Source organism: Eptesicus fuscus, chromosome 13, assembly GCF_027574615.1.
Source record: "Eptesicus fuscus isolate TK198812 chromosome 13, DD_ASM_mEF_20220401, whole genome shotgun sequence".
NCBI classification, from domain to species: domain Eukaryota; kingdom Metazoa; phylum Chordata; class Mammalia; order Chiroptera; family Vespertilionidae; genus Eptesicus; species Eptesicus fuscus.
This window is the reverse complement of record NC_072485.1, coordinates 83,396,514-83,419,997: the sequence shown is the minus strand read 5'-3', so window position 1 is coordinate 83,419,997 and position 23,484 is coordinate 83,396,514. Positions and strand designations below refer to the sequence as shown.

At 66.0% G+C, this 23,484-nt stretch overlaps 1 protein-coding gene across 2 annotated transcripts in view; it reads left to right on the top strand.

Annotated features, from left to right (window-relative positions):
* Positions 1-23,484, top strand: part of SHANK2 (SH3 and multiple ankyrin repeat domains 2) — a 159,641-nt gene that overhangs the window by 70,664 nt on the left and 65,493 nt on the right. For both annotated transcript variants that reach the window (XM_054725186.1, XM_054725187.1), the window contains 3 exons: positions 2,938-3,013; positions 20,798-20,880; positions 22,654-22,778. In XM_054725186.1, coding sequence (XP_054581161.1) covers positions 2,938-3,013; positions 20,798-20,880; positions 22,654-22,778 — 284 coding nt within the window. The remainder of the gene's footprint in view (positions 1-2,937; positions 3,014-20,797; positions 20,881-22,653; positions 22,779-23,484) is intronic.

Below are 23,484 nucleotides of genomic sequence, written 5' to 3'. Positions count from 1 at the left end.
CAATCAGCTCTCGGCGCCCAGTGGTTCCCTAGACAACCAGCTCAGAGCTGCCCCTGGGGCTTAAGCAACAAAAGCAATTAAGAGCAATAATAACATTTAACAGCCGGTCCCCGGTCCCTCCTGGCTTCCTGAGCTCCTCTGCTTACCAGTGAACCCACACACAGGTTCAAATCCCACTTAGCCCTCCAGGGCCTGGCACATAGCGGCTCCACACGGATGTCGTAGGCCTGGCCTGGCCCACGGGCTCCCTCCTCACCGTTATGTGGCTGCGGGGCCCTCAGCCCAGCCCCGGGTGGCCAGCATCCTCAGGCTCCGCCCTCTCCCCAGCCCTGGGGTGCTGGGCCCCGTCCCCTCTGAGTCTCCTTCCAGTCCCTGCCTTTGGGGCACAGGGGGCTCAGTAAACGACTAGAATGGAACGTGTGCCCGACGCAGGATGCCAGCGAGCAGGGGGAGGAGCGCACGGAACACGGGGCTGCTTTGGTCCAGGGGCCCAGCCTGGGGAGGTGCGTGCAGCCGGGCTGGGCCGGCGCCCACGCGGAGGGTGTGTGCTGTGCTGCACATGCTAATGGCACAGTGGATCGTGTAGATCAGGTCGGCGAGCATTTACACTGGCGTCCTCCAGGAGTTCAACCGTCCGCCAGGAGTTCGACGCCAGGGCTGGTAAAGAGGAGCAAGGCCAGTTCCCCCAGCCCCCCGGGCGCCACAGGGAGCCTGGGAGACGCGGACCCTCTCCAGGGGTCAGGGAGTGGGCCCGGGAGCCGCCTGCTGGCTGAGGCGCTCATCCCGGCCCTGCCGTCAGCGGGTGTGGCATTGCCTGCGCATCACCGTCACCGTCCATGAAATGGGTCTAGTCCTCCCACCCGGGGAACGTCGGTGAGGACGGCGGCTGGGATGATCGGAGTGGCCGCTCCGTGGGGTTGAAGGGCGGCGTGAAATGGAGCAGAAATCAGAGGGGCTGCCCCTGGGGGACGCGGCTGACCCTGCAGACCCGCGTGTGCCCTCTCCCCGGGGGGTCCTAACGTAACCAGGCAATCCGTGGGTCCGGGCTGCCGGTCACTACTCGAGCCAATCAGCAGAGACGGAGCGAATCCTACGTGAGCGTTTACTCAGTCCTGCCGGCAGCGGGTCACCCACAGAAACCTCTGCGCCCCCAGCAGCCAGCTGCTTCTCGGGGGGAGAAGGACAGAGGCCACGTGGGGACATAGCCAAAGGGATGCCACATGGCAGCGTTCAGGTCTGGAGACGTGCAAAGGCCTGCGGGCACGCCGCGGCCGGCGTCTTCCAAGGGCTGGCGGCCCTGGTTCTGCCTCGGGGGGTTCACGTTTCCGTGGTCACAGGCGGCTCCGCATGGGGAGGACGGGCTGCCCGAGAGGTGAGCGCCCAGGTCCCGTGTGTGACCGCCCGCCAGGCGAGAACGTGCCTTCTTTAGTCAGAGCAAAACAATCACGGTGGACAGCGCAGGATCAACGCGTCTTACCATTCTAGCTGGCTCCCGATGTTCCGCCTCTGCCCCGTCACCAGGGGACAGTGAGTGAGTACGGGAGAGGCGCCTAGAGCGGGGCCTGGGACACAGGAAGCACCCAATCCGTGTCCGCGGTGACAGTGACGGCGATGATGTCACTGCCCGGGGAATCCGCGTTTCATAGCGTCGGAGCCACAGGGAGCGATGCGGAAACGCGTGGAGAGGCAGGCGGCAGCCCGGTCACGGGGCCCCTGGCCCGCCCGCCCGCGGGCAGTGTTGGCTGCCGTACCCACACGTTCCTGGAGCACGTGCAACGTAATGCCACGAGGCTGGGTTCCCGCTCACGGCAGCGGCGCAGTGCGCAGAGGCCGGCCGCTTCCAGGGATCCGAGAGGGTCCCGCCTCCTCCCGGGCCTGGTGTCCGGCGGCTTTGAGCTGGGAGAAGCCTGGAGGGTAGAGCGGGCAGTGCCAAGCTGAGAAGGGACCCTCCCCCCTCCCCATAGAACATGCTCACATCCCATTGGTGGGAAATAGTCACATGGCCGTGCTTGGGTACAAGGGGTGCTGGGAAATGTAGTCCTCGGTGGGACCTCTGCTCCACCCCAAGCCCCAAAGGCAGCTCCAGCTGGGTAGAAAGGGAACTCATGTTGTTGCTGACGTCACCGCGTTGAAGACACCGGGCAGCAGGGAGGTCACAGGGGTTTCCAGAGACTTGGAGCCCTTTCCCGAGGCCGGCACATCATTTCTGTGTTTTCCCAGGGTTCAGGAGGGTATTGTCTGGGGGGGTTATGACGGAGGGGAGATAGCCAAACAGCACATCACCAGCCGCCGTATTTCTTGTATCTGTGTCGACGTGGGTCGCCCCACCCCCGCCTTCCCCCGCAGCCCTGAGCGATCTATTAAATCTAATTACCTCGTCCATATCATTTCCCGTGAAATTTACGTCTGAATCCGCTGAGCAAGGGAAGCAAGCGGGGAGCTTAATTAGGAACGTTAATCATGGCTGTTTGGTGTGTGTGTGTGTGTGTGTGTGTGTGTGTAGGAGAAAGCAATGACAATCAGGAAAAGAACAATAAACATTTTTTCCCAAAGGCAGTCATCCGCGGCTCCCAGGGCTGCGGCAGCGCAGCCGAGAACACCGCGCTGGTGGCCTGCGTGCCGCGGGGCAGCCGCCCTCCAGCCGGGCCCGGACAGTCCTTCTGCGCGCTGCTTGGCGCTCCCTCCTGGCGCCCCCACGTGCTGAGGACCCTGGGACTCTGCCCTGTTTGGGAACAGAGCTCCTGAGCCTTGTGCCTTGGGGTTCATATGCGTCCCCCGAATTTTGCAAAGTGGGGCCCCAGAGTGAGGCCTCAACCTCCTGGGAGAGCGGGTCTCGGGCGTCGTAGGTCAGACGCATGCGAGGCCCGGCCCGCCTGGTGTGGTCCCCACGTCCGGGGCCCGTGACGTTGCTAAGCGATGTTTCTCTTCCCCGTGCAGACACGCGTGCGGACCGCAGCAAGAAGCTCTTCCGGCACTACACGGTGGGCTCCTACGACAGCTTCGACGCCGGCAGGTGAGACTGCTCCCCGACCGGCCCTGGGCCAGCGCACGTGCCGCCAGCGCCCGGACCACCTGGCATGGCGCCCTCGGGCCCCTGGGCTGGTTTCCCGTGTCCACCGTGCCCCCCGTGCCCCGTGGACGTGGGCCGGGATGGTGGAAGCCGCCGCGTTCCGGAGAACCTGCCCGAGAGGTGGTCTCCATGCGCCTGTGCTTTGGGGTCTGACGGAGCGGCCTTTGGGGGGCCCAGGGGCGTGTCCCAGGAGGAGGCAGTGCAGGTGTGACCGACGGCGGCGCTTGGCACAGTGGACCCTGGACATGTGGTCACAGCCACACTCCGCTTCCATTCTGGCAGGGAGGGTGCCTGAGAGCCAGGGAGCGCCGAGAGCTGTTGCCATGGTTACTTGGAGGGCTGTCCAGCTGGGAGTGGGGCTTCGGGACAAAGGGGCCTCTGACAGCCGCAGGGTCCGGGCAGCAGCTCGTCCGTGGGCTGTGGCTTTTGCAGAGCCGTCCCTGACCAGAGAGCGGAGAGCGGCGAGCAGCCTGCAGGCCGCCCGGTGTGCACGCGTGTGAGGGCCGGCGTGTGCACGTGCTCTGCCTTTGAAATGGGCGGCTCCCCATTCGGGCCGCTTCCCCGCAGAGGAGGGGTTGAAGGGCCGGACGTGACCCTGGGGCAGGCTGGTCACGTGCCTGACCGCAGGTGCGGAATGAAGGAGGGCGCACGGCAGCGCGGCCGGCAGGAGACGTGTGGCCCGCGGGGCCTGTTCAGGGACAGGACAGGACAGAGCCGTCCGGTGAGGGGTGAGCTCCCGCCGTGGGAGGGAATCACGCAGGGCGGGCGTCCTCTGGCCGGGAGGTTGGACCAGGTGACCTCCAAGGTCCCGCCAGCCCCGGGTCCTGGGCACAGACCAGCGCCGCTGTCCTCCGTGCGTCCTGGCCGCCTGCGCGGTGCCGGGACCTGGGCCTCGCATTGCTCCCAGCACCACGGCCGGCGACCCTCCCGCGACATTGCTCCCAGCACCACGGCCGGCGACCCTCCCGCGACCTTTCCCTCGTGTCATTTAACAAGTGGAGGCCCTGAGGCAGCTCCGCCCTCGGCCTCACGTGTGTCTGAGCCCAGGCGTGACCCTGGGCCGACAGAACACGGAGCCACAGTGAACTTGGCACCGGCAATGGAGGGCGGGCAGGGGGTGGCTGGTGGGCCCCACGTGCTGTGGTGACCCGGGAGACTGGCGTGTACGGCTCTGGGCAGGTGCTGGGGGACGGGGTGACACGGCCGCCCCGAGGGAGCGCTGGCTGCAGTGCGGGGCAGCCCAGCCCAGCGCCTTTAGCCAGAGCAGAATCCACGTGGACGGGCCCATGAGCCGCACGGCCTGGGTGCCGGGCCGGTGATCCCCGTGGGCGGCGGGGCTGCCATCTGGGCAGCGGTGACCCCTGAAATGCAGCTGCAACTAAAGGGAACGGGGAGCCGGACTCGGGAGAATTCCTGAGTCAGCGGGAGGTTTCTCCGCTCCCACCATTGGTCAGGGACGAGCTGACGCGCCGAGTGGTCAGACACTCCTGTGCTTTGTGGGCGTGTCCAGCCGCTCGGCCGCCCCTCCGCAGAGCCCCCTCCACCACCCGGCATGCCCGATGGAGGGTCTGGAGCTGTGGGCACACGACCAAGGTCAGGGGGCAGAGAACCTGGCCATGACCACACAGAGCCTCCCAGACGTCTCACGTCTTCTTGTAAAACACGTCTCCACACAGGGATCGGGCCTCACGTTCCCACTTCTCTTAGATCCGGTCCCAGCCTCGTTAGCATAGGGCCGTGGTCGGCAAACTATGGCTCGCGAGCCACATGCGGCTCTTTGGCCCCTTGAGTGTGGCTCTTCCACAAAATACCACGGCCTGGGCGAGTCTGTTTTGAAGAAGTGGCGTTAGAAGTTTAAGTTTAAAAAATTTGACTCTCAAAAGAAATTTCAATAGTTGTACTGTTGATATTTGGCTCTGTTGACTAATGAGTTTGCCGACCACTGGCATAGGGCATCCAGAGGGTCTCCCCGGAACAGGCAGGGGCCTCAAGGTCTCACTCTGGACTGTACAGACTCCACCCACCCACACCTACCCCCTCATCCACCCACCCACCCAACACCTACCCCCTCATCCACCCACCCAACACCTACCCCCTCACCTACCCACCCACCCATTCACCCATCTACTCATCTACCTACCCATCCATCCATCCATCCATCCATCCATTCATCCATCCATTCATCCATCCATCCATCCATCCATCCATCCACTCATCCATCCATCCATCCACTCATCCATCCACTCATCCATCCATCCATCCATCCATCCATCCATCCATCCATCCATCCATCCATCCACTCATCCATCCATCCATCCATCCATCCATCCACTCATCCATCCATCCATCCACTCATTCATCCATCCATCCATCCATCCATCCATCCATCATCTATCCATTCATGCATTTATTCACCTGTCCATCTGTCCCTGTATTTACCCATCCATCTCTCCATGAGCTTATCCACCCACCCATCCATCCTCGAGGGCCTGGGGTCCTGTGAAAACCAGCACACGGCAGCTTCGACTCTGCCTCCATCGGGAGCTCGCGGTTCAGATTTAACGGATCCCGCAGGGAGCCGAGCCGGGCCTGGCACTCAGTGCGTGTCCTGGGGTAGAGGGGGCAGAAGGAGGTGCCGGCCCCAGGAGGACCTAAGGGAGACCTCCTCCTCCTCACCCCATCCACGGCCTGGGCCAGGGTCCCAGCCGGCCTCCTCCTCCTGGTGGGCAGCCTGTGGCTCCCGGCGTGGCGATGTGTGTCACCTCGCCGCACACGCCTCGCGGGGCCCTTGAGGGCCTCTCCCGTCACGTCAGGTCCTCACCACAGCCGTTGGCCAGGTGTGCTTGGCCTGTTCGCCTCCAGCAGCCCTGGGCTCCCACGTGGTCCCCTCTCGCTGGGGGGCCCTGCCACGCCCCAGCCCTGCTCCCACGTTGCCACCTGAGCTCCCAGGCCCAGGGTGTAACCGGGTGATGTTCAGCCACCAGCTCCCTCATCCCGCAGCCACATCGGAGGCCGAGGTGGGCATGTCTGAAGTTCAGAGCCCGACTGGCAGGCCCAGGTGGATGGGTCCCCTGCTTCCCCCGCCCCCCCCCCCCCCGTCATGGTTAGGGGGTGGGCCTGGGCCACTGCTCCCGCCAGGAGGGAAGGGCAGGCAGGGAAGCCAGTGATCCGGAAGCCGGCAGACCCCTCCCTGCTCCCAGGTCCGGAGCTGCGAGTCCTCTGCGGAGCCAGGATGGGGCCGCAGGAGGAGCCCGACCCGCCACAGGTCAGCGAGGAAGCGCCCCGGCATCCAGTCCCCCGCGGGGTGGTGGTGGGGCGGGGGGGCGGGGCCGGGAGCGAAGTGTGCCTCTCGGCCTCCCCTCCATGGAGACAACTCCCGGGGCCGGGGCTCCGTCTTCATCTAACGGTCTCTGCCCGAGTCCCATGGACTCCCCCACCTCACGCTGAGCCGCTGCCCGGTGGGAACTCCGCAGCGCCACGTGCGGGTGCGGCCGGGGCCTTCTGCAGCCCCCCCCCCCCTGCTCTGAGCCCGAACACGGAGAGGCAAGGCCTTGGGGAGACGTGGCAGCGTGGCCGTTCCCGGGTGATTGCAGGGGGCACCGTCAGGGACGTGGCTTTGTCCCTCCGAGGAGAGAATACGACTCAGAGGAAGGAGCGGTGCCTTCCGCTGCGGGGCCCGTCTGCCCGCTGGGCCCCCTCCGCGTCCCGGGCCGCCCTGGGCTGCGATGAGTCAGCCATGATCGGCGAGGCTTCCTGGGAACATCCCCAGCCTGCGCCGTCTCCCCGGGGAGGGAGGGGTAACCTGTATGGGGTGGTGGGTCCGGTAATGCCCCCCAGATGCCCCTGCCCGCGTCCCTGGGACCTGCAAAGGTGCCCCTCGGCCCCCGGAGTTAAGGACACAGATGGGACCAGTGAGGGGTCGCTGACCTCCGCACGGGAAGGGGGTCCTGGGGTGTCGGAGGGGCCCCAGGCGATCACAGGACGAGGGGGACGTGACAACTGAGCTGAAGCTGGAGGACGGAGGAAGGGGCCACGAACCAAGGAATGTGGGGGCTCCAGGAGCAGGGGAAGGCCAGGCACAGGCTGCCCCTGGACCCCCCGGGACGGCCCTGGGACCCGGATCAGCCCAGGAGACCCCGGCCGGCAGGGCTGAGCGAGGGTCAGGGTGTGTTCCAGCCGCCACGCTTGTGTCGTGGTCACAGCAGCCGCAGGACACACGGGTGAGCATTCCCGGCGCCGGGATCTGACCGTTTAGACGCGGGTCGTACCCGCGATGGAGCTCCTCTTCCTCGCCGCGCCACCTGCCCCCGCTGAGGGGCCCCGGTCGTCTCCGGGGGAAGTGGGATGGGAGACAAGGTCTGGGCTCCCGTGCCCGTGGGGAGCACCCTCCACGCACCCCGGCTGAGTCACGGCGGCATTTCCTGCCGAGAGAACGGAGGCTCGGCCAGGGCACAGCGCACGGCACAGGCTGCCACGCCTAGAGCGAGGCCCTCCTCGCCAACTGGGGGACGGGCAGCCCCCCCCCCCCGCCTCCCTCAGGCAGCTGCGCGCCTTCTCACGCTCCCCAGCCGGGAGCTGGCCACGCCAGGGCCACGCCAGGGCCACCCAGTCCCAGGGCCTCGGGAGACCCAGAGAACTCAGGCCTGTGAGGCGGCGGTTCTCTGTGCCCGGGACGCCCAGGGGCCCACTGCCCCAGACCAGAGGCTCCGTGGTTGGTACAGAGCTCGGCCCAACCCTGCCCGCCTCCAGTGCACTCGCCATGGGCGACCGCAGGTGGGCCCAGGCCTCAGTGCTGCAGGGCACAAGGCGCTGTCCCTGCAGAGGGTGCTGAGGGCCGCCCCGGGCGCTCGGTGGCCTCCCTCCCTCCGCGGTGGCCGCGGACAGGCCTGCCCCGCGCTCGGGGAGGGGCGGGCTCCTGCCGCCACGGCCCAGCTCCGCAGCCCAGGTCCTCGCTGCACCCGCTGTGTGACCCTGGCCCAGTCACTGAACCTCTCTGGGCCCCGCTTCCTGTCTGTGGAGCGGGGGAGGGAGGGAGCGGTGCCTCCGCCCCAGTGGGCTGTGAGGGAGAAGAGGGCCTGGCGGGGTGCGCTCCTGGACCGGGGGGCGGGGTGCTGTGTGCATCATCTGTGCTCCCGTTCGTGAGTCCCCGTCCCGTCAGCGCCTGTCCGGCTCTTCCCCGCGATGTGGGGGGATCGGGGGAGGGAGGGGGGAGGCAGCGAGCGTGTCTCCGCCGAAATGGGTGCCGATGAACCCAGGCGCCTGAGATGCTCCGGCGATGAGAGCGGGCGGCTGGACGCGGGCGGCTTATCTCGCTGAAGATAAGAGCTTCGGAGGCCGGCAGGCAGGAAGGAAGGAATAAATATAGTGTGGACGGTGACGGCGCCGGAACCACACAGATTGGTTAGGAAAATGTCTGTTTGGGGAAAACCAGAAACAAGCAAATCGTCACGGAGCCTCGGGAGCCGGCTGCCGCCCCGGCCCGGGGAAGGCCAGGCGGGTGGCCGGGAGCGGCCGGCACGTGGCGGGCCTCGCGCTTTAACGAAGAAGGATGGGAAATAGGGGAGAACCGGGACACCTCGGAGCACAGGGGCCTTGGGGACAGCCAGCGCCAGCCGGGCTCGGCCCCGGGCGGGCGGGTAGGGCACTCCAGGTGGAGATGGAAAGGAAAGGAAGACAGAGGGGCCTCTGCATGGGGAAGGGACCCAGCAGGGGCTGTGCCTCCTTAGGGAGAAACAGGACAGTCCCGGCCCGCCCTCCAGGAGCAGCGGGGGGGGGGGGGGTCTCCCCAGCTCAGGAGCCAGGCCTCTGACCCTGTCTGTGCCAACCTGAAGGTCGGGGCGTGTGGGCTTGGCGTGAGGAGGGGGACTCGCAGTCGCGGGTGGTGGTCACGTGGGAGGCGCCAGCCCGTGTCCTGGGCGGCTTGGGGGAGAGAGGGCTCCGCGAGTCCTGATTTCAAGAGGAGAAGGCCCGTCCGAGGGGCTGGTCCCACCACCCCAACTTCCCAATCGGAGGTGTGGGACCAGGACACGTTTCCAAAGGGAACATTTGCAAACTGGGAAGCGCAGCCTGGGGAGTGGGGCACCTTTTATAGAGAAAAGTCCCGCCCCAGTTCCTGATTGGTCCATGTTTATGCAAATGAGGAATCCAAATCACAGAGTTCGGATTGGTCCCAATAGCACAGTCCTGATTGGTCAGAATCATGCATTCTGATTGGTTGTTATAGAGCAGCTCTGATTGGTCAATGTGTATGCAAATAAGGGCATAGCCCATTGGTCAAAAGCAATACCAGGGCCCAGCCCCCAGGCTCAGGGGTGGAGCATCAACCTAGGAACCAGGAGGTCACGGTTCGATTCCGGTCAGAGCACATGCCTGGTTGTGGGCTCATCCCCAGTGTGGGGCGTGCAGGAGGCAGCCAGTCAGTGATTCTCTCTCATTATTGATGTGTGTGTCTCCCTCCCTCTTCCTTCCTCTCTGAAATCAATAAAAACATAGATATTTTTTTCTTGAAGAGACACCAGGAACTCCTCGAAGGGTGACTCAGGGGCGGGAACACAGTGCAGGAGGCCGGCAGCTCCGGCCCTGGCTTTTCCCTGACGTGCAGCGTGTGAGGCTCGCCCCTGCCCTGCCAGCAGCGGCTGCTGGACTCTGGTTAGGATCTCGGGTCAAGTCACCCCCGAGGAGAAAGGAAATGGCTGACCCTTTCCTTCCTCCCAGCCACGTCTGAAACCTGTCATTCACGGCCGGCTGTGGTGCGTCTCTGTCCCCAGCCACGTACCGTGCTGGCTGTGGCTCGAGTGGCGGGCGCTTGGGGAGGCCGGGTCGTGGTTGGCAGGAAATCAGTCGTGGCTCAGACCGAGGAAGCCGCTCTCACTTCGCTCTCCCTTCCTGAACTGGGCTGACCCGTCTTCCTGGGAAATGGAGGTGGGGAGACGCAGGGCTGTTTCGCCGGGGCTCCGGGGTCCTCACTGCCAGTGCGAGGCCGTCGGGTGAATCTTGCCCGATGCAGACAGAACGCGGAGGCTGCTGGTCTACCAGGGCGTCTCGGCACCCGCTGCTGGCCGTTTCCCCGTGTCTCCTCACCGCGTACCAACCTGCCCGCCTCCCTGCAGCGCCCCCACGTGTCCATGAGGAAGCCTTTGGCTGCGAACAGGGCAGCCCCCCTGACGGTGGCTGAGGCCACCATGGCGAGCCCAGAGGGGTTTGTCCACGGCCTGGGGCATCCCCGCAGCCGCGTGGCCTCTCCCTCAGGGTCACAAGGTGGCAGCCACCGCTCCAGGCAGCTCACCCTCGGGGCCGATCCCGTGCGGGGAGGCAGGGACGCTGGAGCCCGGGAGCCGCCTCTAAGTCTCTCTCCCCAGGTCAGCTCCTCCCGAGGCCCCAGGAGACTTGCCCTCTCGTCTCATTTGCCCAGACCACGTCCTAGACCCCCCAGAGCTGCGGGGGATGCCGGGAGCACAAGAACCCGGCCTTCCCGGCCTCTGGTGGGAAGCCAACCTGGGGAGGACCGGCTGTGGGCATATGCGAGGGGCACGGCTCGTGCCCTGGCGCTGAGCACACGGTCACGCGAGGGGCAGCAGCAAGGGCCTCCCGGGTGCGGTGGCTGTGGACATGGGCTTTGAAGAATGAGTAGGAGTGCGGTGTACAGAGACAGCAAGCATAGGTTCCAGGTAAAAGTAACAGCGTGGGCTCGGGACCCGCACGCCTCTGCTGCGCCTGGGACGGCCTTCCCGTCGGGCACGGCCCGTGTGCTGGCGCGGGGACCGTCAATCGGAACACGCATCATAACCAGGCTGTTTCCATGGGAACGTGTACACAGACGTTCCGCACCCGTTTCCAGGTGCCGGCCCCGCTGTGCGGTGGCTGTGGGTCCCACTTGGTCCTTCCAGCCCTCGGCGCGGCCCATCCTCGCTGGTCCTGGGCGTCTGACCTGGAGCAGGATCTTCCCTCTGAGGCTGACAGGAAGTCAATTCCTTCTTGGGAACGTGCTGCTGCAGCCAGCACCCCCTCCCGTGGTCCTGCCTCTGCCGAGGTCGCTGGCTGTCCGGGGGGGGGTGGGGTCTGGGAGCACCTGGGACTGTCCCCACCTGGCAGGCAGCCGGGAGGCCCCAGGACGCAGCGTCCAGCCCCAGACGGCCTGGCTGTGCCTCGGGCTGTGTGCTCTTGGGCCAACCACTCACCCTCTCTGTGCGTGGTCTCCTCCTACAGTGGGGAGATGGCAGTGCCCACCTCCTGCGGTCACCACGAGGGGTCCATGGGCCACACGCAGCCCTGGAGCCGGGCCTGGCACGCCACACACTCCGGGCCGGGCGTGATCATGACATTTACTCTCGTTGCTAATTAAGCCGGAATTCGGCGCCGCCGCACCCGGAGCCGACCCAGCATGCCCACCGAGGCACGGTCACGGGGCGGGGAGGGGGCCCTTGGTCTTTCTGAGCGGATGCTCCGTGCGATCCTCCGCGTCTTTCTAGGGCATCTCACAGGTGACCCCGTTTCTAAATGCGTTTCCCTTGGGTCTTTTCTGAGGCTCAGACGCGGGGCCAGGCCGGGCACCTGGACACAATGAGGGGTGACTCGCGTGGGAGGAGGGGGCTTGTCTCAGCTTTTGTCCAGGGACCGACCGCGGTTCACGGTGAGGCACGGGCACAGGCGCATCATCTGTGCCGGTTCACGTGTCTTTCGGGCATTCAGAGCGTGTCTTTAAACACCAGGGACGCAGGCCCTATCCAGCCCCCCGCCTGCTTCTGTAAATAAAGTTTTATCGACACACAGGCCACGCCCATTCATTTACCGCGTGTCCAGGCTTCCCGGAGCCACAACCAGCAGAGTGGGCGGTTGCAGCCGGGACCGCGTGGGCCGTGGAGCCTGGAACACGGGTGCTCTGGGCCTTTACAGAGAGGGTGTGACAAGCCCTGGCCTGGGGCGCCCCTTTCACGGGACGGGAGGGCTCCCCACGGAAGCGTGTCCCCTTCTTGCTCTGAGGGGCGTGTGAACGGCCCCCAGGGTGCAGGGACCTCTTACCTAAGCACTGACACTCAGAACAGAAGCAAGATCCCCTGTGGGGGGAGGTTGGTGGCCTAGGGGTGGGCGGGAGCAGGGGCCGGCCTGCTGGGGGCACCGCGGGGTCAGGGCCGGCCTGCAGCCCCTCGCCCAGCCCACTCAGCCTCGTCTCCAAAGCTCGGCTGCGGGGCGTGGGGGGCAGTCACGCCGAGTCAGGTTCCCACGAGCGAGCGGAGACGGCCCCTGGCTCCCCCTGTGGGTGACGTCCACCTGCCCGGGACTCGGGAAGTGGCCGTTCGAGACGAGCTGTCTGCCGCCACGCAGCGTGGCCGGGCAGGTCCCAGGCCGCTCATTGTAATCGCCGAGGGAGGAGGTCACCCGCGCCCGGCCTGCCGCTCCACCGTCCCCTGATGAGTAGTTTTGTTTTGTGTTAAAGAACAGTCCACTCAGGGTCAAAGGCCAGGGGTTACCCGTTGGCCCTGCCTCTGGCCGAGCCGCGTGGCGCTGGACAACCCTGTCCCCACCGGCTGCACGGACTCGGGAGACGGACCAGCTGCAGGGCCGTAGGGGTCGCGGAGGGGGCGCGTGGGTGACCGTTCAGACAGGGCTGCGGGCACGGCGCTCCCTCCCGCAGGCGGGGACGGGCGGCCTCCCAACGCGTCCCGGCGGCCCCGGACTAGCCTGGTTTTAAAGCTCTGTCCCAGGGGCCCCTCTGTCCCGGCGGCCCCTCTGTCCCGGGGGCTCCTCTGTCCCAGGGGCCCCTCTGTCCCAGGGGCCCCTCTGTCCCGGGGGCTCCTCTGTCCCAGGGGCCCCTCTGTCCCGGCGGCCAGGACCGGGGTCACTCCTCCTCCTCCTCCTCCTCCTCACAGACCGTACGCAGGAGTCCCGGCTTAGGTTTCATTCGCTGTGTCAATAAGCACCAGTTAAACACCTTCTGGAATGTTCTGATCTTCCCTCCGCAGCCAGCAAACCCGGGCTCAGCGTGGGTGAGGGCCTGCCCAGGGTCCCAGAGCCAGGACTTAAGATGGGCCTGCTCCGTCTAGACCAGTGGTTCTCAACCTTCCTAATGCCGCGACCCTTTAATACAGTTCCTCCTGTTGTGGTGACCCCCAGCCATAAAGTTATTTTCGTTGCTACTTCATCACTGTACTTTTGCTACTGTTATGAGTCGTAATGTAAGTATCTGTGTTTTCCCATGGGCTTAGGCGACCCCGCTAGCGGTTCTCAACCTGTGGGTCGTGACAGTTATGAAGTAGCAACGAAAGGCGGAGCTGTATGAAAGGGTCGCGGCATTAGGAAGGTTGAGAACCACTGGGCCAGAGGCACGGTGGGCAGGCTCAGCCTTCCTGGGAGCACGTATACCAACAAGTCACCATTTCAAATGCAGTGACTGACAAGGGAATTAAAGCGGAGTAAGGGCTGGGAGTTGGGGCATGGAGGGCATGTCGGGGTGATAGGGAAGGCCCCTCGGGGGAGTGACCTTGGGGACCTGAACAGCGACAGCAGTCTCGCTCGGGGAGTCCCGTAGCAGCACTCTGGGGCGAGCGCGGGCAGTGCAAAGGCACTGAGGCAGAGAGGAGACCGGCCTGTGGGAGGGAGAGAAGACAGCAGTAGGGCTGGAACTCGGAGAATTAGGAGGTGTCAGATCACGAAGGGTCTTAGCCATGGTGGGGAATTTGGGTTTTATATTACATTAGAGGCCTGATGCACGAAGATTAATGCAAGAATGGGCCTTCCTTCCCCTGGCTGCCGGCACCGCCTTCGCTCTGGCCGGAGCCGCCTTTCTGCCTTCCCACGCTGCCCAGAGGCCTGGAGCAGCTGCGGTGGTGCGGAACGCCTGCATCGTTGCCATAGCGACAATGCAAGCATCCTGCCCCACCCCTGGCCGCTCAGCGCCTGTGTATGCAAATTAACCCGCCATCTTTGTTGGGTTAATTTGCATACTCACTCCTGATTGGCTGGCGGGTGTCACGTAGGTATGGTCAATTAGCGTGTTGCCCTTTTATTAGTGTAGATTCTGATGAGAAGTCATTGGGGTATTTTAAGCAGGATGATATATAGAATATGTTACATTTTATATTTAAAATAACAATTTTTCACCCTGGCCAGGTGGCTCAGTTGGTTAGAGCAGTGGTCGGCAAACTCATTAGTCAACAGAGCCAAATATCAACAGCACAACGACTGAAATTTCTTTTGAGAGCCAAATTTTTTAATCTTCTTCTAACGCCACTTCTTCAAAACAGACTCGCCCAGGCCGTGGTATTTTGTGGAAGAGCCACACTCAAGGGGCCAAAGAGCCGCATGTGGCTCGCGAGCCGCAGTTTGCCGACCACTGGGTTAGAGCATCGTCCCATACTCTGGAAGGTTGGGGGTTCGACTTCCAGTCAGGGCACATACCTAGGTTGTGGGTTCAATCCCTGGTCGGAGTGCGTACAGAAGGCAGCCAATCAATGTTTCTCTCTCACATCGATGTTTCTCTCCCCCCTTCCTCTCTCTCTCTCTCTCTCTCTCAAATCAATAAAAACATACTCTCTGGTGAGGGTTTTAAAAATAATAAAATGAAATAATATAACTTTTTCTTACAAAGATCTGATATGTTGCTGTGGGGATCACGGAGCTGTTTCGGGGAGGCACCCCTCCCCCCACCTCCCGGTTCCCAGGCCGCCCTCCTGCATTCAGGCCGATCTCTGCTCAGCTCCACGGGGAGCGCTGATCGCCGGTCATTATCCCAAACGTTGTCTCCTCCGCCCGCCGCTCTTGGCAGGTAACACGCCTGCTGGTGTTTAGGAAACGCTTTTGGGTGATTTATTACGAAATAATGAGACAATTTAATTCCAATCAAGTCTTTGCACATTATGGCTTCTATTAGGAAAGCCTCGTATTGCCGATCGCGTTAGCAGGGCAAGGAGAGCAGGCGTGAGGAACACGGGCAGGGCGGAGTCGTAACTGCCGATCCGATCGGGAAACGGCTCCCGGAAGACCCTGGGCGTGTGGGCTCCGTGGGGACGGCCCAGCCCCTCGCCGAGCCCACGTGAAATGACGCTGCTCCCTGCTCGCGGGCGGCAGGGTGGGCTCCCAGGAGCAGGAGCAGCGTCGTTTGTGAATGAGTCGCCCACGTGCGGCGTCTCCCCCACGTGGCACACGAGCACCTCACAAGCTCTCAGAACCGGTGGGCGTGGCTCGGGGGTTGAGCGTCGACCTAGGAACCAGGAGGTCACGGTTCAGTTCCCCATCAGGGCACGGGGCTTGCAGGCTCGATCCCCAGTGGGGGGCGTGCAGGAGGCAGCTGGTCCATGGTGCTCCTCTCTCATCAGTGTTCCCTTCTCTCTCCCTCGCCCTTCCTCTCGCTCTAAAAATCAATAAAGGGAAAAAAATACAAAGAGCCCGGGGTGGGAGGCAGAGGGCTCACGTCCCCTAGGAACCGCGGCAGCCCCCGCTTGGACGGGGCAGAGGGCAGAGGGCAGAGGCCAGAGGGCAGCACCACGCCCTCACCTGACTGGGAAGCAGGATTCGGGGGCGCGGGCGGCCAAAGGCTGGGAGGGGCCCTCCTGCAGCAGCGAGTGGCAGCTGGTGTGGGCACCGCTCGGCCAGCTCTCAGCCGCCGGCCTCCCCAAGGACAGGCTGGCCCGGCCCCACGGCCTGTGGCGTGGCCCTCTGTCCACTCCGCCGCCGGCGCCGCGCGGGGACCTGGCCGCCTGCCCACGCCTGGCATCTGTGCCCAGCGGGCCCACCTGTTGCGGCCCAGGCCCCCTCCGAGGAGCTGCGGCTCTGTGCGGCCGCCGCGTCCTGGTTGGCAGAGCCCGGAAGTTTCTAGGACAGCCCTGCCCGGTCCCTGGCGCTGCCGCTTCTCCCAGCGCCCCAGTTCCGCCGCCACTGTCGGCGAGAGCGTGAGCGCCGGAGACCGCTTCTCTCGGCTTCAGTTTCCTGCCCTGGACAAGGCGGGGCCCCACAGCCTCTCCAGGAAGGAGCTTTCCGGGGCCATGAACCCCAATCTCTCTCACAGGGGTCCTCCCGGGTCTCCCCGGGCGCCAGCACCCCCGAACCCGCAGGCCCTGGTATTCAACGCGCCCACAGCCCGTCCACGGGGCCTTCTTTGTGCCGTCAAAGTTCCAGTGCTTCCGCGAACCTTGCCCGGAGGTCGGAGGTCTGAGACCTGGTGCTGCGGGGGCGTGGCCCGCCAAAGGCCCAGCTGCTGGGGTGGCCAGCGTCCTTGGGGCCCCTGGGTGTGGCCGCAGGACGCCCACGTCGGCCCCCGTGCCACCCCTCGGACAGGGCCCGTCCTCGGTGCAGGCTCTCACGAAACCAGGTGGACCCACCTTGACCCGTAACTGGCCGCACTGCAAAGACCCCATTTCCCAGCGCGACCACGTGCACAGGTGCGGCGTTCGGGCTGGGGCGTGTCTCTTTGGAGCCACCAATGGACACACGACTCCTGATGGCTCCCTAGTGGCCTGACGGGGCCTGGTTTGTGCCTCCAAACTGCCGGTACCCTGCCCATCCCCTGACGCTTATTGGTGTGCAATAATGACTGACTGTTCATAAACTGACTCACCGGGCAGCTTAGCCACTGGCCCCAACGGCTTCAGAACCCCAGGCCCAGACCCAACCCGACCCCGTGCAGCCAGAAGGGGCAGCCGGCCAGGCCACGCTGTGCGGTCCGCCCCGCAGTCCCGTGTTACATGTCGTCCCTGGTCCTCCGTGTGGGGCAGGACAGACGGAGCCGCCGGCCCCGAGTGCTCCCAGGCGTGGCTTCCCGTGGCTCCGCCAGGCCCAGCCCTCGGCCGAGACAGCTTGTTCCGTGACTGACAGATCCTGTCATTGCTGGCACCTGCCCCATCCTGGGCCCATCCTGGGCCCCGCCGGGCCTGAGCCTTGGGCCAGGCCTCCTGGGTCCCGCGAGGCAGACTACGGGAGCGTCCGGCTCCGGTGTGTCCCGGGAACCATGGTGGCACGCGGCGCGCAGTGGGGCTGCGGGGAGGGGAGACATGGGCGCCTGGGGGGCTCCCTCCCGTGCGGCCCCAGGAGAGTTTCGACACGGACGGTGTCCCCCACAGCAGCCTGGGCCTGCCGCCGGGACACCCACCTGATGGAGCGCCGTTCTCCATCCTGTGAGCGAGAGCGGTGCCGGCCTTCCTCACGCGCCCGGCAGCCACCTGCGCCAGAGTCGCCATCACAGCCCCGCCGCCGCGTCCTCTCAGCTGCACTGTGGGCGGCCCCACGGCTGCGCGGGGCGGGCTGCCCACCCCGTCGCCTCCCTCAGGCCTGCTGGGGAAGCTGGCAACGGGGGTGCCTTGGGGTGCCTTCAAGCGCCCCGTCCCGTTCAGAGCACACATTTGAACAGAGCGTGGCCGGGACACGGGTGGCATCTCACGGAGACGGGAAGGGTGTCGCTAGGGAGGGTCACGGAGGAACGGGCCTGAGGTTTGCCCCGAGGGGCCCGCCGTGCGTGGGTCAGTGGGCAGAAGGGCACTCGGAGGCGTGGGCGATGCTCAGAGGGCCCCTCACGGGAGAGTGGGTGATGCTGCCCCTCGTCCGGAAGGTTTGGGTGGAGGGCCCACGCCTTAGCCGGTGCCGGGGGGAGGGGGGACAGGCCGAGGGAGCCTGGCGCGTGAGTTGGGGGTGCTGCACAGACCCAGAGGCGAGGAGGGGGGTGCATTATACGGACGTGTTTGGGGCACTTCAGGTGTGAACGTGAGCCAGAGAGGACCCCGCAGGAAGGCAGGGCGTGACCGTGGCCTCCCCCCCACCCGATCCGTGGCCCCCGATCCGTGGTCCCTGGCCCGTGGGCCCTAGCAGCAAAGCGGTGAGGCATGGCCATTTGGGGTGGGCGGTTACTTCACTAGGCCACACCCCCAGGCGCCGGGGGCCGGACCCCGGAGCGCCCACCAAGGTCATCAGGAAAGCGCGACAGGACGTGGCCGCCCCAGGGTGACTCCGCACGTTTGCCGATGGGTGGGGACCCTGAGCGGACCAGGGTGGGGACCCTGAGCGGACCAGGGTGGGGACCCTGAGCGGACCAGGACGGGGACCCTGAGCGGACCAGGGTGGGGACCCTGAGCGGACCAGGACGGGGACCCTGAGCGGACCAGGACGGGGACCCTGAGCGGACCAGGGTGGGGACCCTGAGCGGACCAGGGTGGGGACCCTGAGCGGACCAGGGTGGGGACCCTGAGCGGACCAGGACGGGGACCCTGAGCGGACCAGGGTGGGGACCCTGAGCGGACCAGGACGGGGACCCTGAGCGGACCAGGGTGGGGACCCTGAGCGGACCAGGGTGGGGACCCTGAGCGGACCAGGACGGGGACCCTGAGCGGACCAGGGTGGGGACCCTGAGCGGACCAGGACGGGGACCCTGAGCGGACCAGGACGGGGCCCAGGGACTGGCTTGTCATTGGCCCCGAGGGCTTGGCATCTGCAAACTCGGACCCTGCTCAGGGTGGTTGCCGCGTGGCCCTGGGGTCAGAGCGGGACTGGGTTTGCACCGACGCCATCCGTGCCCACGGGCAGAACCCCTGCCCCTGCGGTCAGTAGGCAGGAGAACAGGGCGCAGGGCCCTCCGAGCCGGCAGCCCAGGCCGGTTTGGGCTGCTTGCTGGGGCGGCTCACGCAGCGTTAGGAGCGGAAGCCGTGGCTGCGTGGCCGGGGCCTGGGAGAGCCCTTCCCTGGAGAAGGAGCGGGGGGCTGGGCGGCTGCACCTGCCCGGCACGCAGTGAGCCAGGGGGCCGGGGCCTTCCCTTGAGAAGTTCAGAGGGGGAGAGGGGCAGTCCGTGTCTGCGCCTGCTGGAGGCTGTGGAGGGAGAGGCCTGGTGGAGGCTGTGGAGGGAGAGGCCTGGTGGAGGCTGTGGAGGGAGAGGCCTGCTGGAGGCTGTGGAGGGAGAGGCCTGGTGGAGGCTGTGGAGAGGGAGAGGCCTGGTGGAGGCTGTGGAGGGAGAGGCCTGGTGGAGGCTGTGGAGGGAGAGGCCTGCTGGAGGCTGTGGAGGGAGAGGCCTGGTGGAGGCTCCTGCCCTCAGTCCCGCCGGCTCCTGTGGTTCTGGCCAAGCACAGCCACTGCGGTTCCTGGCGCTGGTTTGGGGGTGGCTCCCTGGGGCTCTCCATTCCACTGCACCATCATGGGTATCGACCCATCCGACCGCACAGAACCCTGGGAGGCCTGTGGTCACTGCTCTGTAACATGAGGGGAAACTGAGGCTGAGAGCCCGTCAGTTCCTCAGCGTCGGGGCAGCCAGTGACGGCCCGTGGGCGCGTGGCTCTGGGCTCCTGAGTGTCTGAGACCTCGTCTGGCGGCTGCGGGGGCCGAGCAGGGGCTCCCAGTCACGACCCAGCTCCCGGAGCTGGGCCCCTGCCCTCCGCAGGCTGTGCCCCAGGTGGAAGCAGGGGGAGCCCCGGGGCTGGGCCCCACCTCCGGGTGTTCAGTCCGCCCTGGACGGTCACCCTGGATCGCATGGCCTGCCAGGGGTCAGGGGTGTGTCCCCTCTGCTGGTCCCCCGGAGGGCGGGGTCCCCTGCACATCCTCCGATGTGGGGGGGTCAGAGGACACTTGTGCTTCTCCAGCTGCCCCCTCGCCTGTGCCCTGGGAAGTTCTCGCTGCTGCCAGGCTGGTCCGAGGGCCGCCCACCTCCGGGGCCCCTGCCCTTCCGGAGGGGCCTGCCTGCGGGGCGGGCTGCTCCCAGGGGGCTGTGCACGGAGGCGAGGCCTCCCCAGGCAGCAGGCGAGGGCGGGCACTGACCTGCAGGGTCTGGGGCCAGAAGCCCTCAGCCACCCGCTCCCAGACGGGCCTCCCCTTCTCCCGCCCCCCCCCAGCCTTTCTGTAGGGGGGCTCCCGGAGGCCCTTTCCCCTCGCACCCAGTCCTCCCACGCCTGCCCCTAGGACCCCGGAGACACCTCGGGACCCTCTCCAGCGGCCCTGCCCCGACTTGGGGGGGAGGGGGCAGCAGCCCCCCAGGCGGGGAGGCCGGGGAGCCAGGTCCTGCCGCCGGCCCCTCGCCTGGAGCCCGGAACGCAGGCGCCCTTCCGGAATGAGAGTCGCCTTTGGGTTTCTTTCCTTTTAACGCAAATGCGGCGGCGAGAGGCGGGCGCCGCGGCTGTAGGTCGTCAAAGGGGGAGCCCCCTTCTCCCCGCCCCAAACAGCCTCCCCGAGGAGCCCCGCCCTCAGGGCCGCGTGCTCCGAGTGACCGCCGCCCGCCGCGCCCCGCCCCCCGCCGCCCGCGGAGCCTCCGCCCCCCGCCCGCCGCCGGGTGACGCGGAGCCTGTGGGGGCACCACGCTGCCGCGGACGGAGCGGGAGGGGTCGCTGCGTCTCCGCGCGGCGCACGCAGGGAGCAGACGGGACTGGGTTTTCTCGAACCCCTTCCCGAACCGAACCGGGAAACCGCTGCCTCATTTCGCCCCGCTGCTTCGCTCCGCTCGCGGGAGCCGCCTCGCCTCGGCCGGCGCCTGGCGCAGCGGCGCCTCCTTCCCGCGGCCGCTCTCCTCCGCTTCCCGGGCCGGCGCCTCCCCACCATGCGGGCTCCCGCGCCGCCCGCGCCCGGCCCCCCCCGCCCGCCCCAGCCCGCCGCGCCCGCCCCCGGCCGCCCGCGCCCCCGCCGCCGCGCGCCCCCCGCGCCCCGCGCCGCCTAGCTCCCTCCGCGCCGGCCGGGTTCATTGGCTGCGATGATGAGCGTCCCCGGCGGAGGAGCGGCCACGGTGCGGACGGGCCACGGTAATGGTCGCTGTCCCCGGAATTCTCTCCACAGCGACTGCACCGTCGAGGAGAAGGCGGTGGTCCTGCAGAAGAAGGACAATGAGGGCTTCGGCTTCGTCCTGCGCGGGGCGAAAGGTAGGCGCGGGCCCCGGCCGGGCCGCATGCACCTGTGTGTGTCTCTGTGTGTGTGTGTGTGTGTGTGTGTGTGTGTGTGTGTGTGTCTGTGTGTGTCTGTGTGTGTCTGTGTGTGTCTGTGTGTGTGTGTCTGTGTGTGTGTGTGTGTGTGTGTGTGTGTGTGTCTGTGTGTGTGTGTGTCTCTGTGTGTATGTGTGTGTGTGTGTGTATGTGTGTGTGTGCGTGTGTGTGTGTCTCTGTGTGTGTCTGTGTGTGTGTGTGTGTGTGTATGTGTGTGTATGTGTCTGTGTGTGTCTGTGTGTGTCTGTGTGTGTGTGTCTGTGTGTATGTCTGTGTGTGTCTGTGTGTGTCTGTGTGTGTCTGTGTGTGTGTGTCTGTGTGTGTGTGTGTCTGTGTGTGTGTGTCTGTGTGTGTCTGTGTGTGTGTCTGTGTGTGTGTGTGTCTGTGTGTGTGTCTGTGTGTGTGTCTGTGTGTGTGTGTCTGTGTGTGTGTGTCTGTGTGTGTGTCTGTGTGTGTGTCTGTGTGTGTCTGTGTGTGTGTGTGTGCGCACGCCCGCGTGGAAGGCATGCCCCAGCTCCAAGCAGCCTCTTCCTGGGCACTTGGTTGCTAGACAACCGCGGCTTCACCTGCCGCCTGCTCGGAGGCGCGGGCTGCTGGCTGGCTTTCATCCCCTGCACCCCTCTCCCGCTCCCTCCCCCACCCTTTTAAACCCCGGGTTCAGCCTCCGGTACCCGGTACCCGCAAGGACCGGGCTCAGGTCCGGGACTGGAGGCCGCCCGCGGGCGGGGAGTGAGCTCCGGCCCCAGGTGCGCGGGCGCCTGCCCCTGAGGTGACTTTGCCAAGGAAACGTGGCAACGTGGTCCCTCGGCCGTGGCCCGAGCCGGCAGCACCCACCTTGTGGGGCCTGGGGAGGGGGATTCCCGGGGTGCATTCCACGTGGAGCTCCCACCGCCAGCCTTTGACGTGGGGGCTTCCCTTCGGAGAGAAAACAAAATGGCATCGCCTCCCCACGGAGGAGACAGCTGGCCGCGCGGGCGAGCATGTGGAGTGCCTCCCGCCCCTGCCCGGCCCACCTGCCGGGCTCAGGCGGCCCTGCCGGGTCTGCCCGGAGAGAAAGGGTGACCGGCCGTGTGTCCCTCTGTCTGTGTGGTCGCCCTCCCCTCCCCCACAAGGGCCATCTCCATCTTCCCACCCGCACCCCTGGCCGCTCAGGACACCCCAGGAAAGGCCACCTCTTGCCCTGGGATTTCCCGGGGCAGCTGCATGGGGCCCCGAAGCCGGGTGCCCCGGGCGACAGGCTGTGAGCGGGTTTCGCGCCCGCAGCCACCCCCCGGGTCAGCGCCGGTCCCGGGGAGCTCCGAGGCGAGTTCCCGGCGCGGTCTCCGGTCTCCGCAGACGTAGCCTCGGCAGGTGGCTGGCTGTGGTGCTTCTGCAGCTCCGTGTGGTTATGGGGGAGCTTTTCCATTTTTAGAACCGAAAGTGTTTAGTCACCGGTGCTTTTAAAGAAAACGACGGGCGCGCACACACAGGCACGCTCCGGAGCTCGCCAGTCCGTGCTCTTGGCCGAGAGGCCCAGGGGCGTGGCGGGCCCAGAGCGCACTCCCCTCCACTGCTCGAGCCGCTGCTGGCCTGGGATGGCGAGCGTCGAGCCCTTCCCGGGGGATGCTGGCCTGGACCACCCACGCCCCCAGGGGACACGGGGCCTTCCTCGCAGGGTCCCGGGGCTGAGGCTGCCGCCAGGTTGTGACGAGCTCTCCGTCCTTGCCTTCCCAGCGGACACGCCCATTGAGGAGTTCACGCCGACGCCGGCGTTCCCGGCCCTGCAGTACCTGGAGTCCGTGGACGAAGGCGGGGTGGCCTGGCAAGCCGGACTGAGGACGGGGGACTTCCTGATCGAGGTAGGGCGCGGGGTTCGCATCTTGCTGCTGGGGAGAGCGCCGACTCTCTGATGCGTGGGGTCCGTGGCCTGGACCGCGTGGCCATTGGGCCCGTGGGCGGTGCTCGCGGAGGCTGGCGTGGACGCACGCTCAGTTGTCACCACCCGCCGTGGCTCCCGTGTCCTGTGGACGTGTGTGTCTGGGCTGTCTTTGAGGCCGCGGCTGTGACTCTCTGGCGGGTGGAAATGTATGTGGAACGTGGCCACTGGTCTTGACGCGGCCGGGGGAGAAGCGTGCCCGCCTGACGTCGGGGACACGTGGGGCTCTCCAGGCCATTTCGCTGGGGCCGTCGGAATGGACACCTGGAGGGCAGGTGGAACGGGCAGGGTTGTGGCTCTGGCTGGCGTGAGGCCTGTGGCAGATTTGTAAGTTGCAGGAACTGGCCTGTCGGTGGAGGGTGGCCTTCAAAGACGGAGGAGCGTGGGCACGAGGGGCGTCGGAAGCCGATGGCACAGAAAGGAAGCCAACTCAGATGCTGTGGGATCAGCCCCGGCTGGCAGTAGGAGGGGGTGTGCTCTTAAAGGCGCAGGTGCCCTGTCCCTGCAGCCTCCACCAGCAGCGCCCGGTCCCTAGCACCTCTGAGCTCCGGGCCCTGGTGCGGGTCGAGGTGTTGCTTTGCATCGTGTTGTGCAAACGGATGTGTTACTCTCCGGAGCTGTTAGAAAAC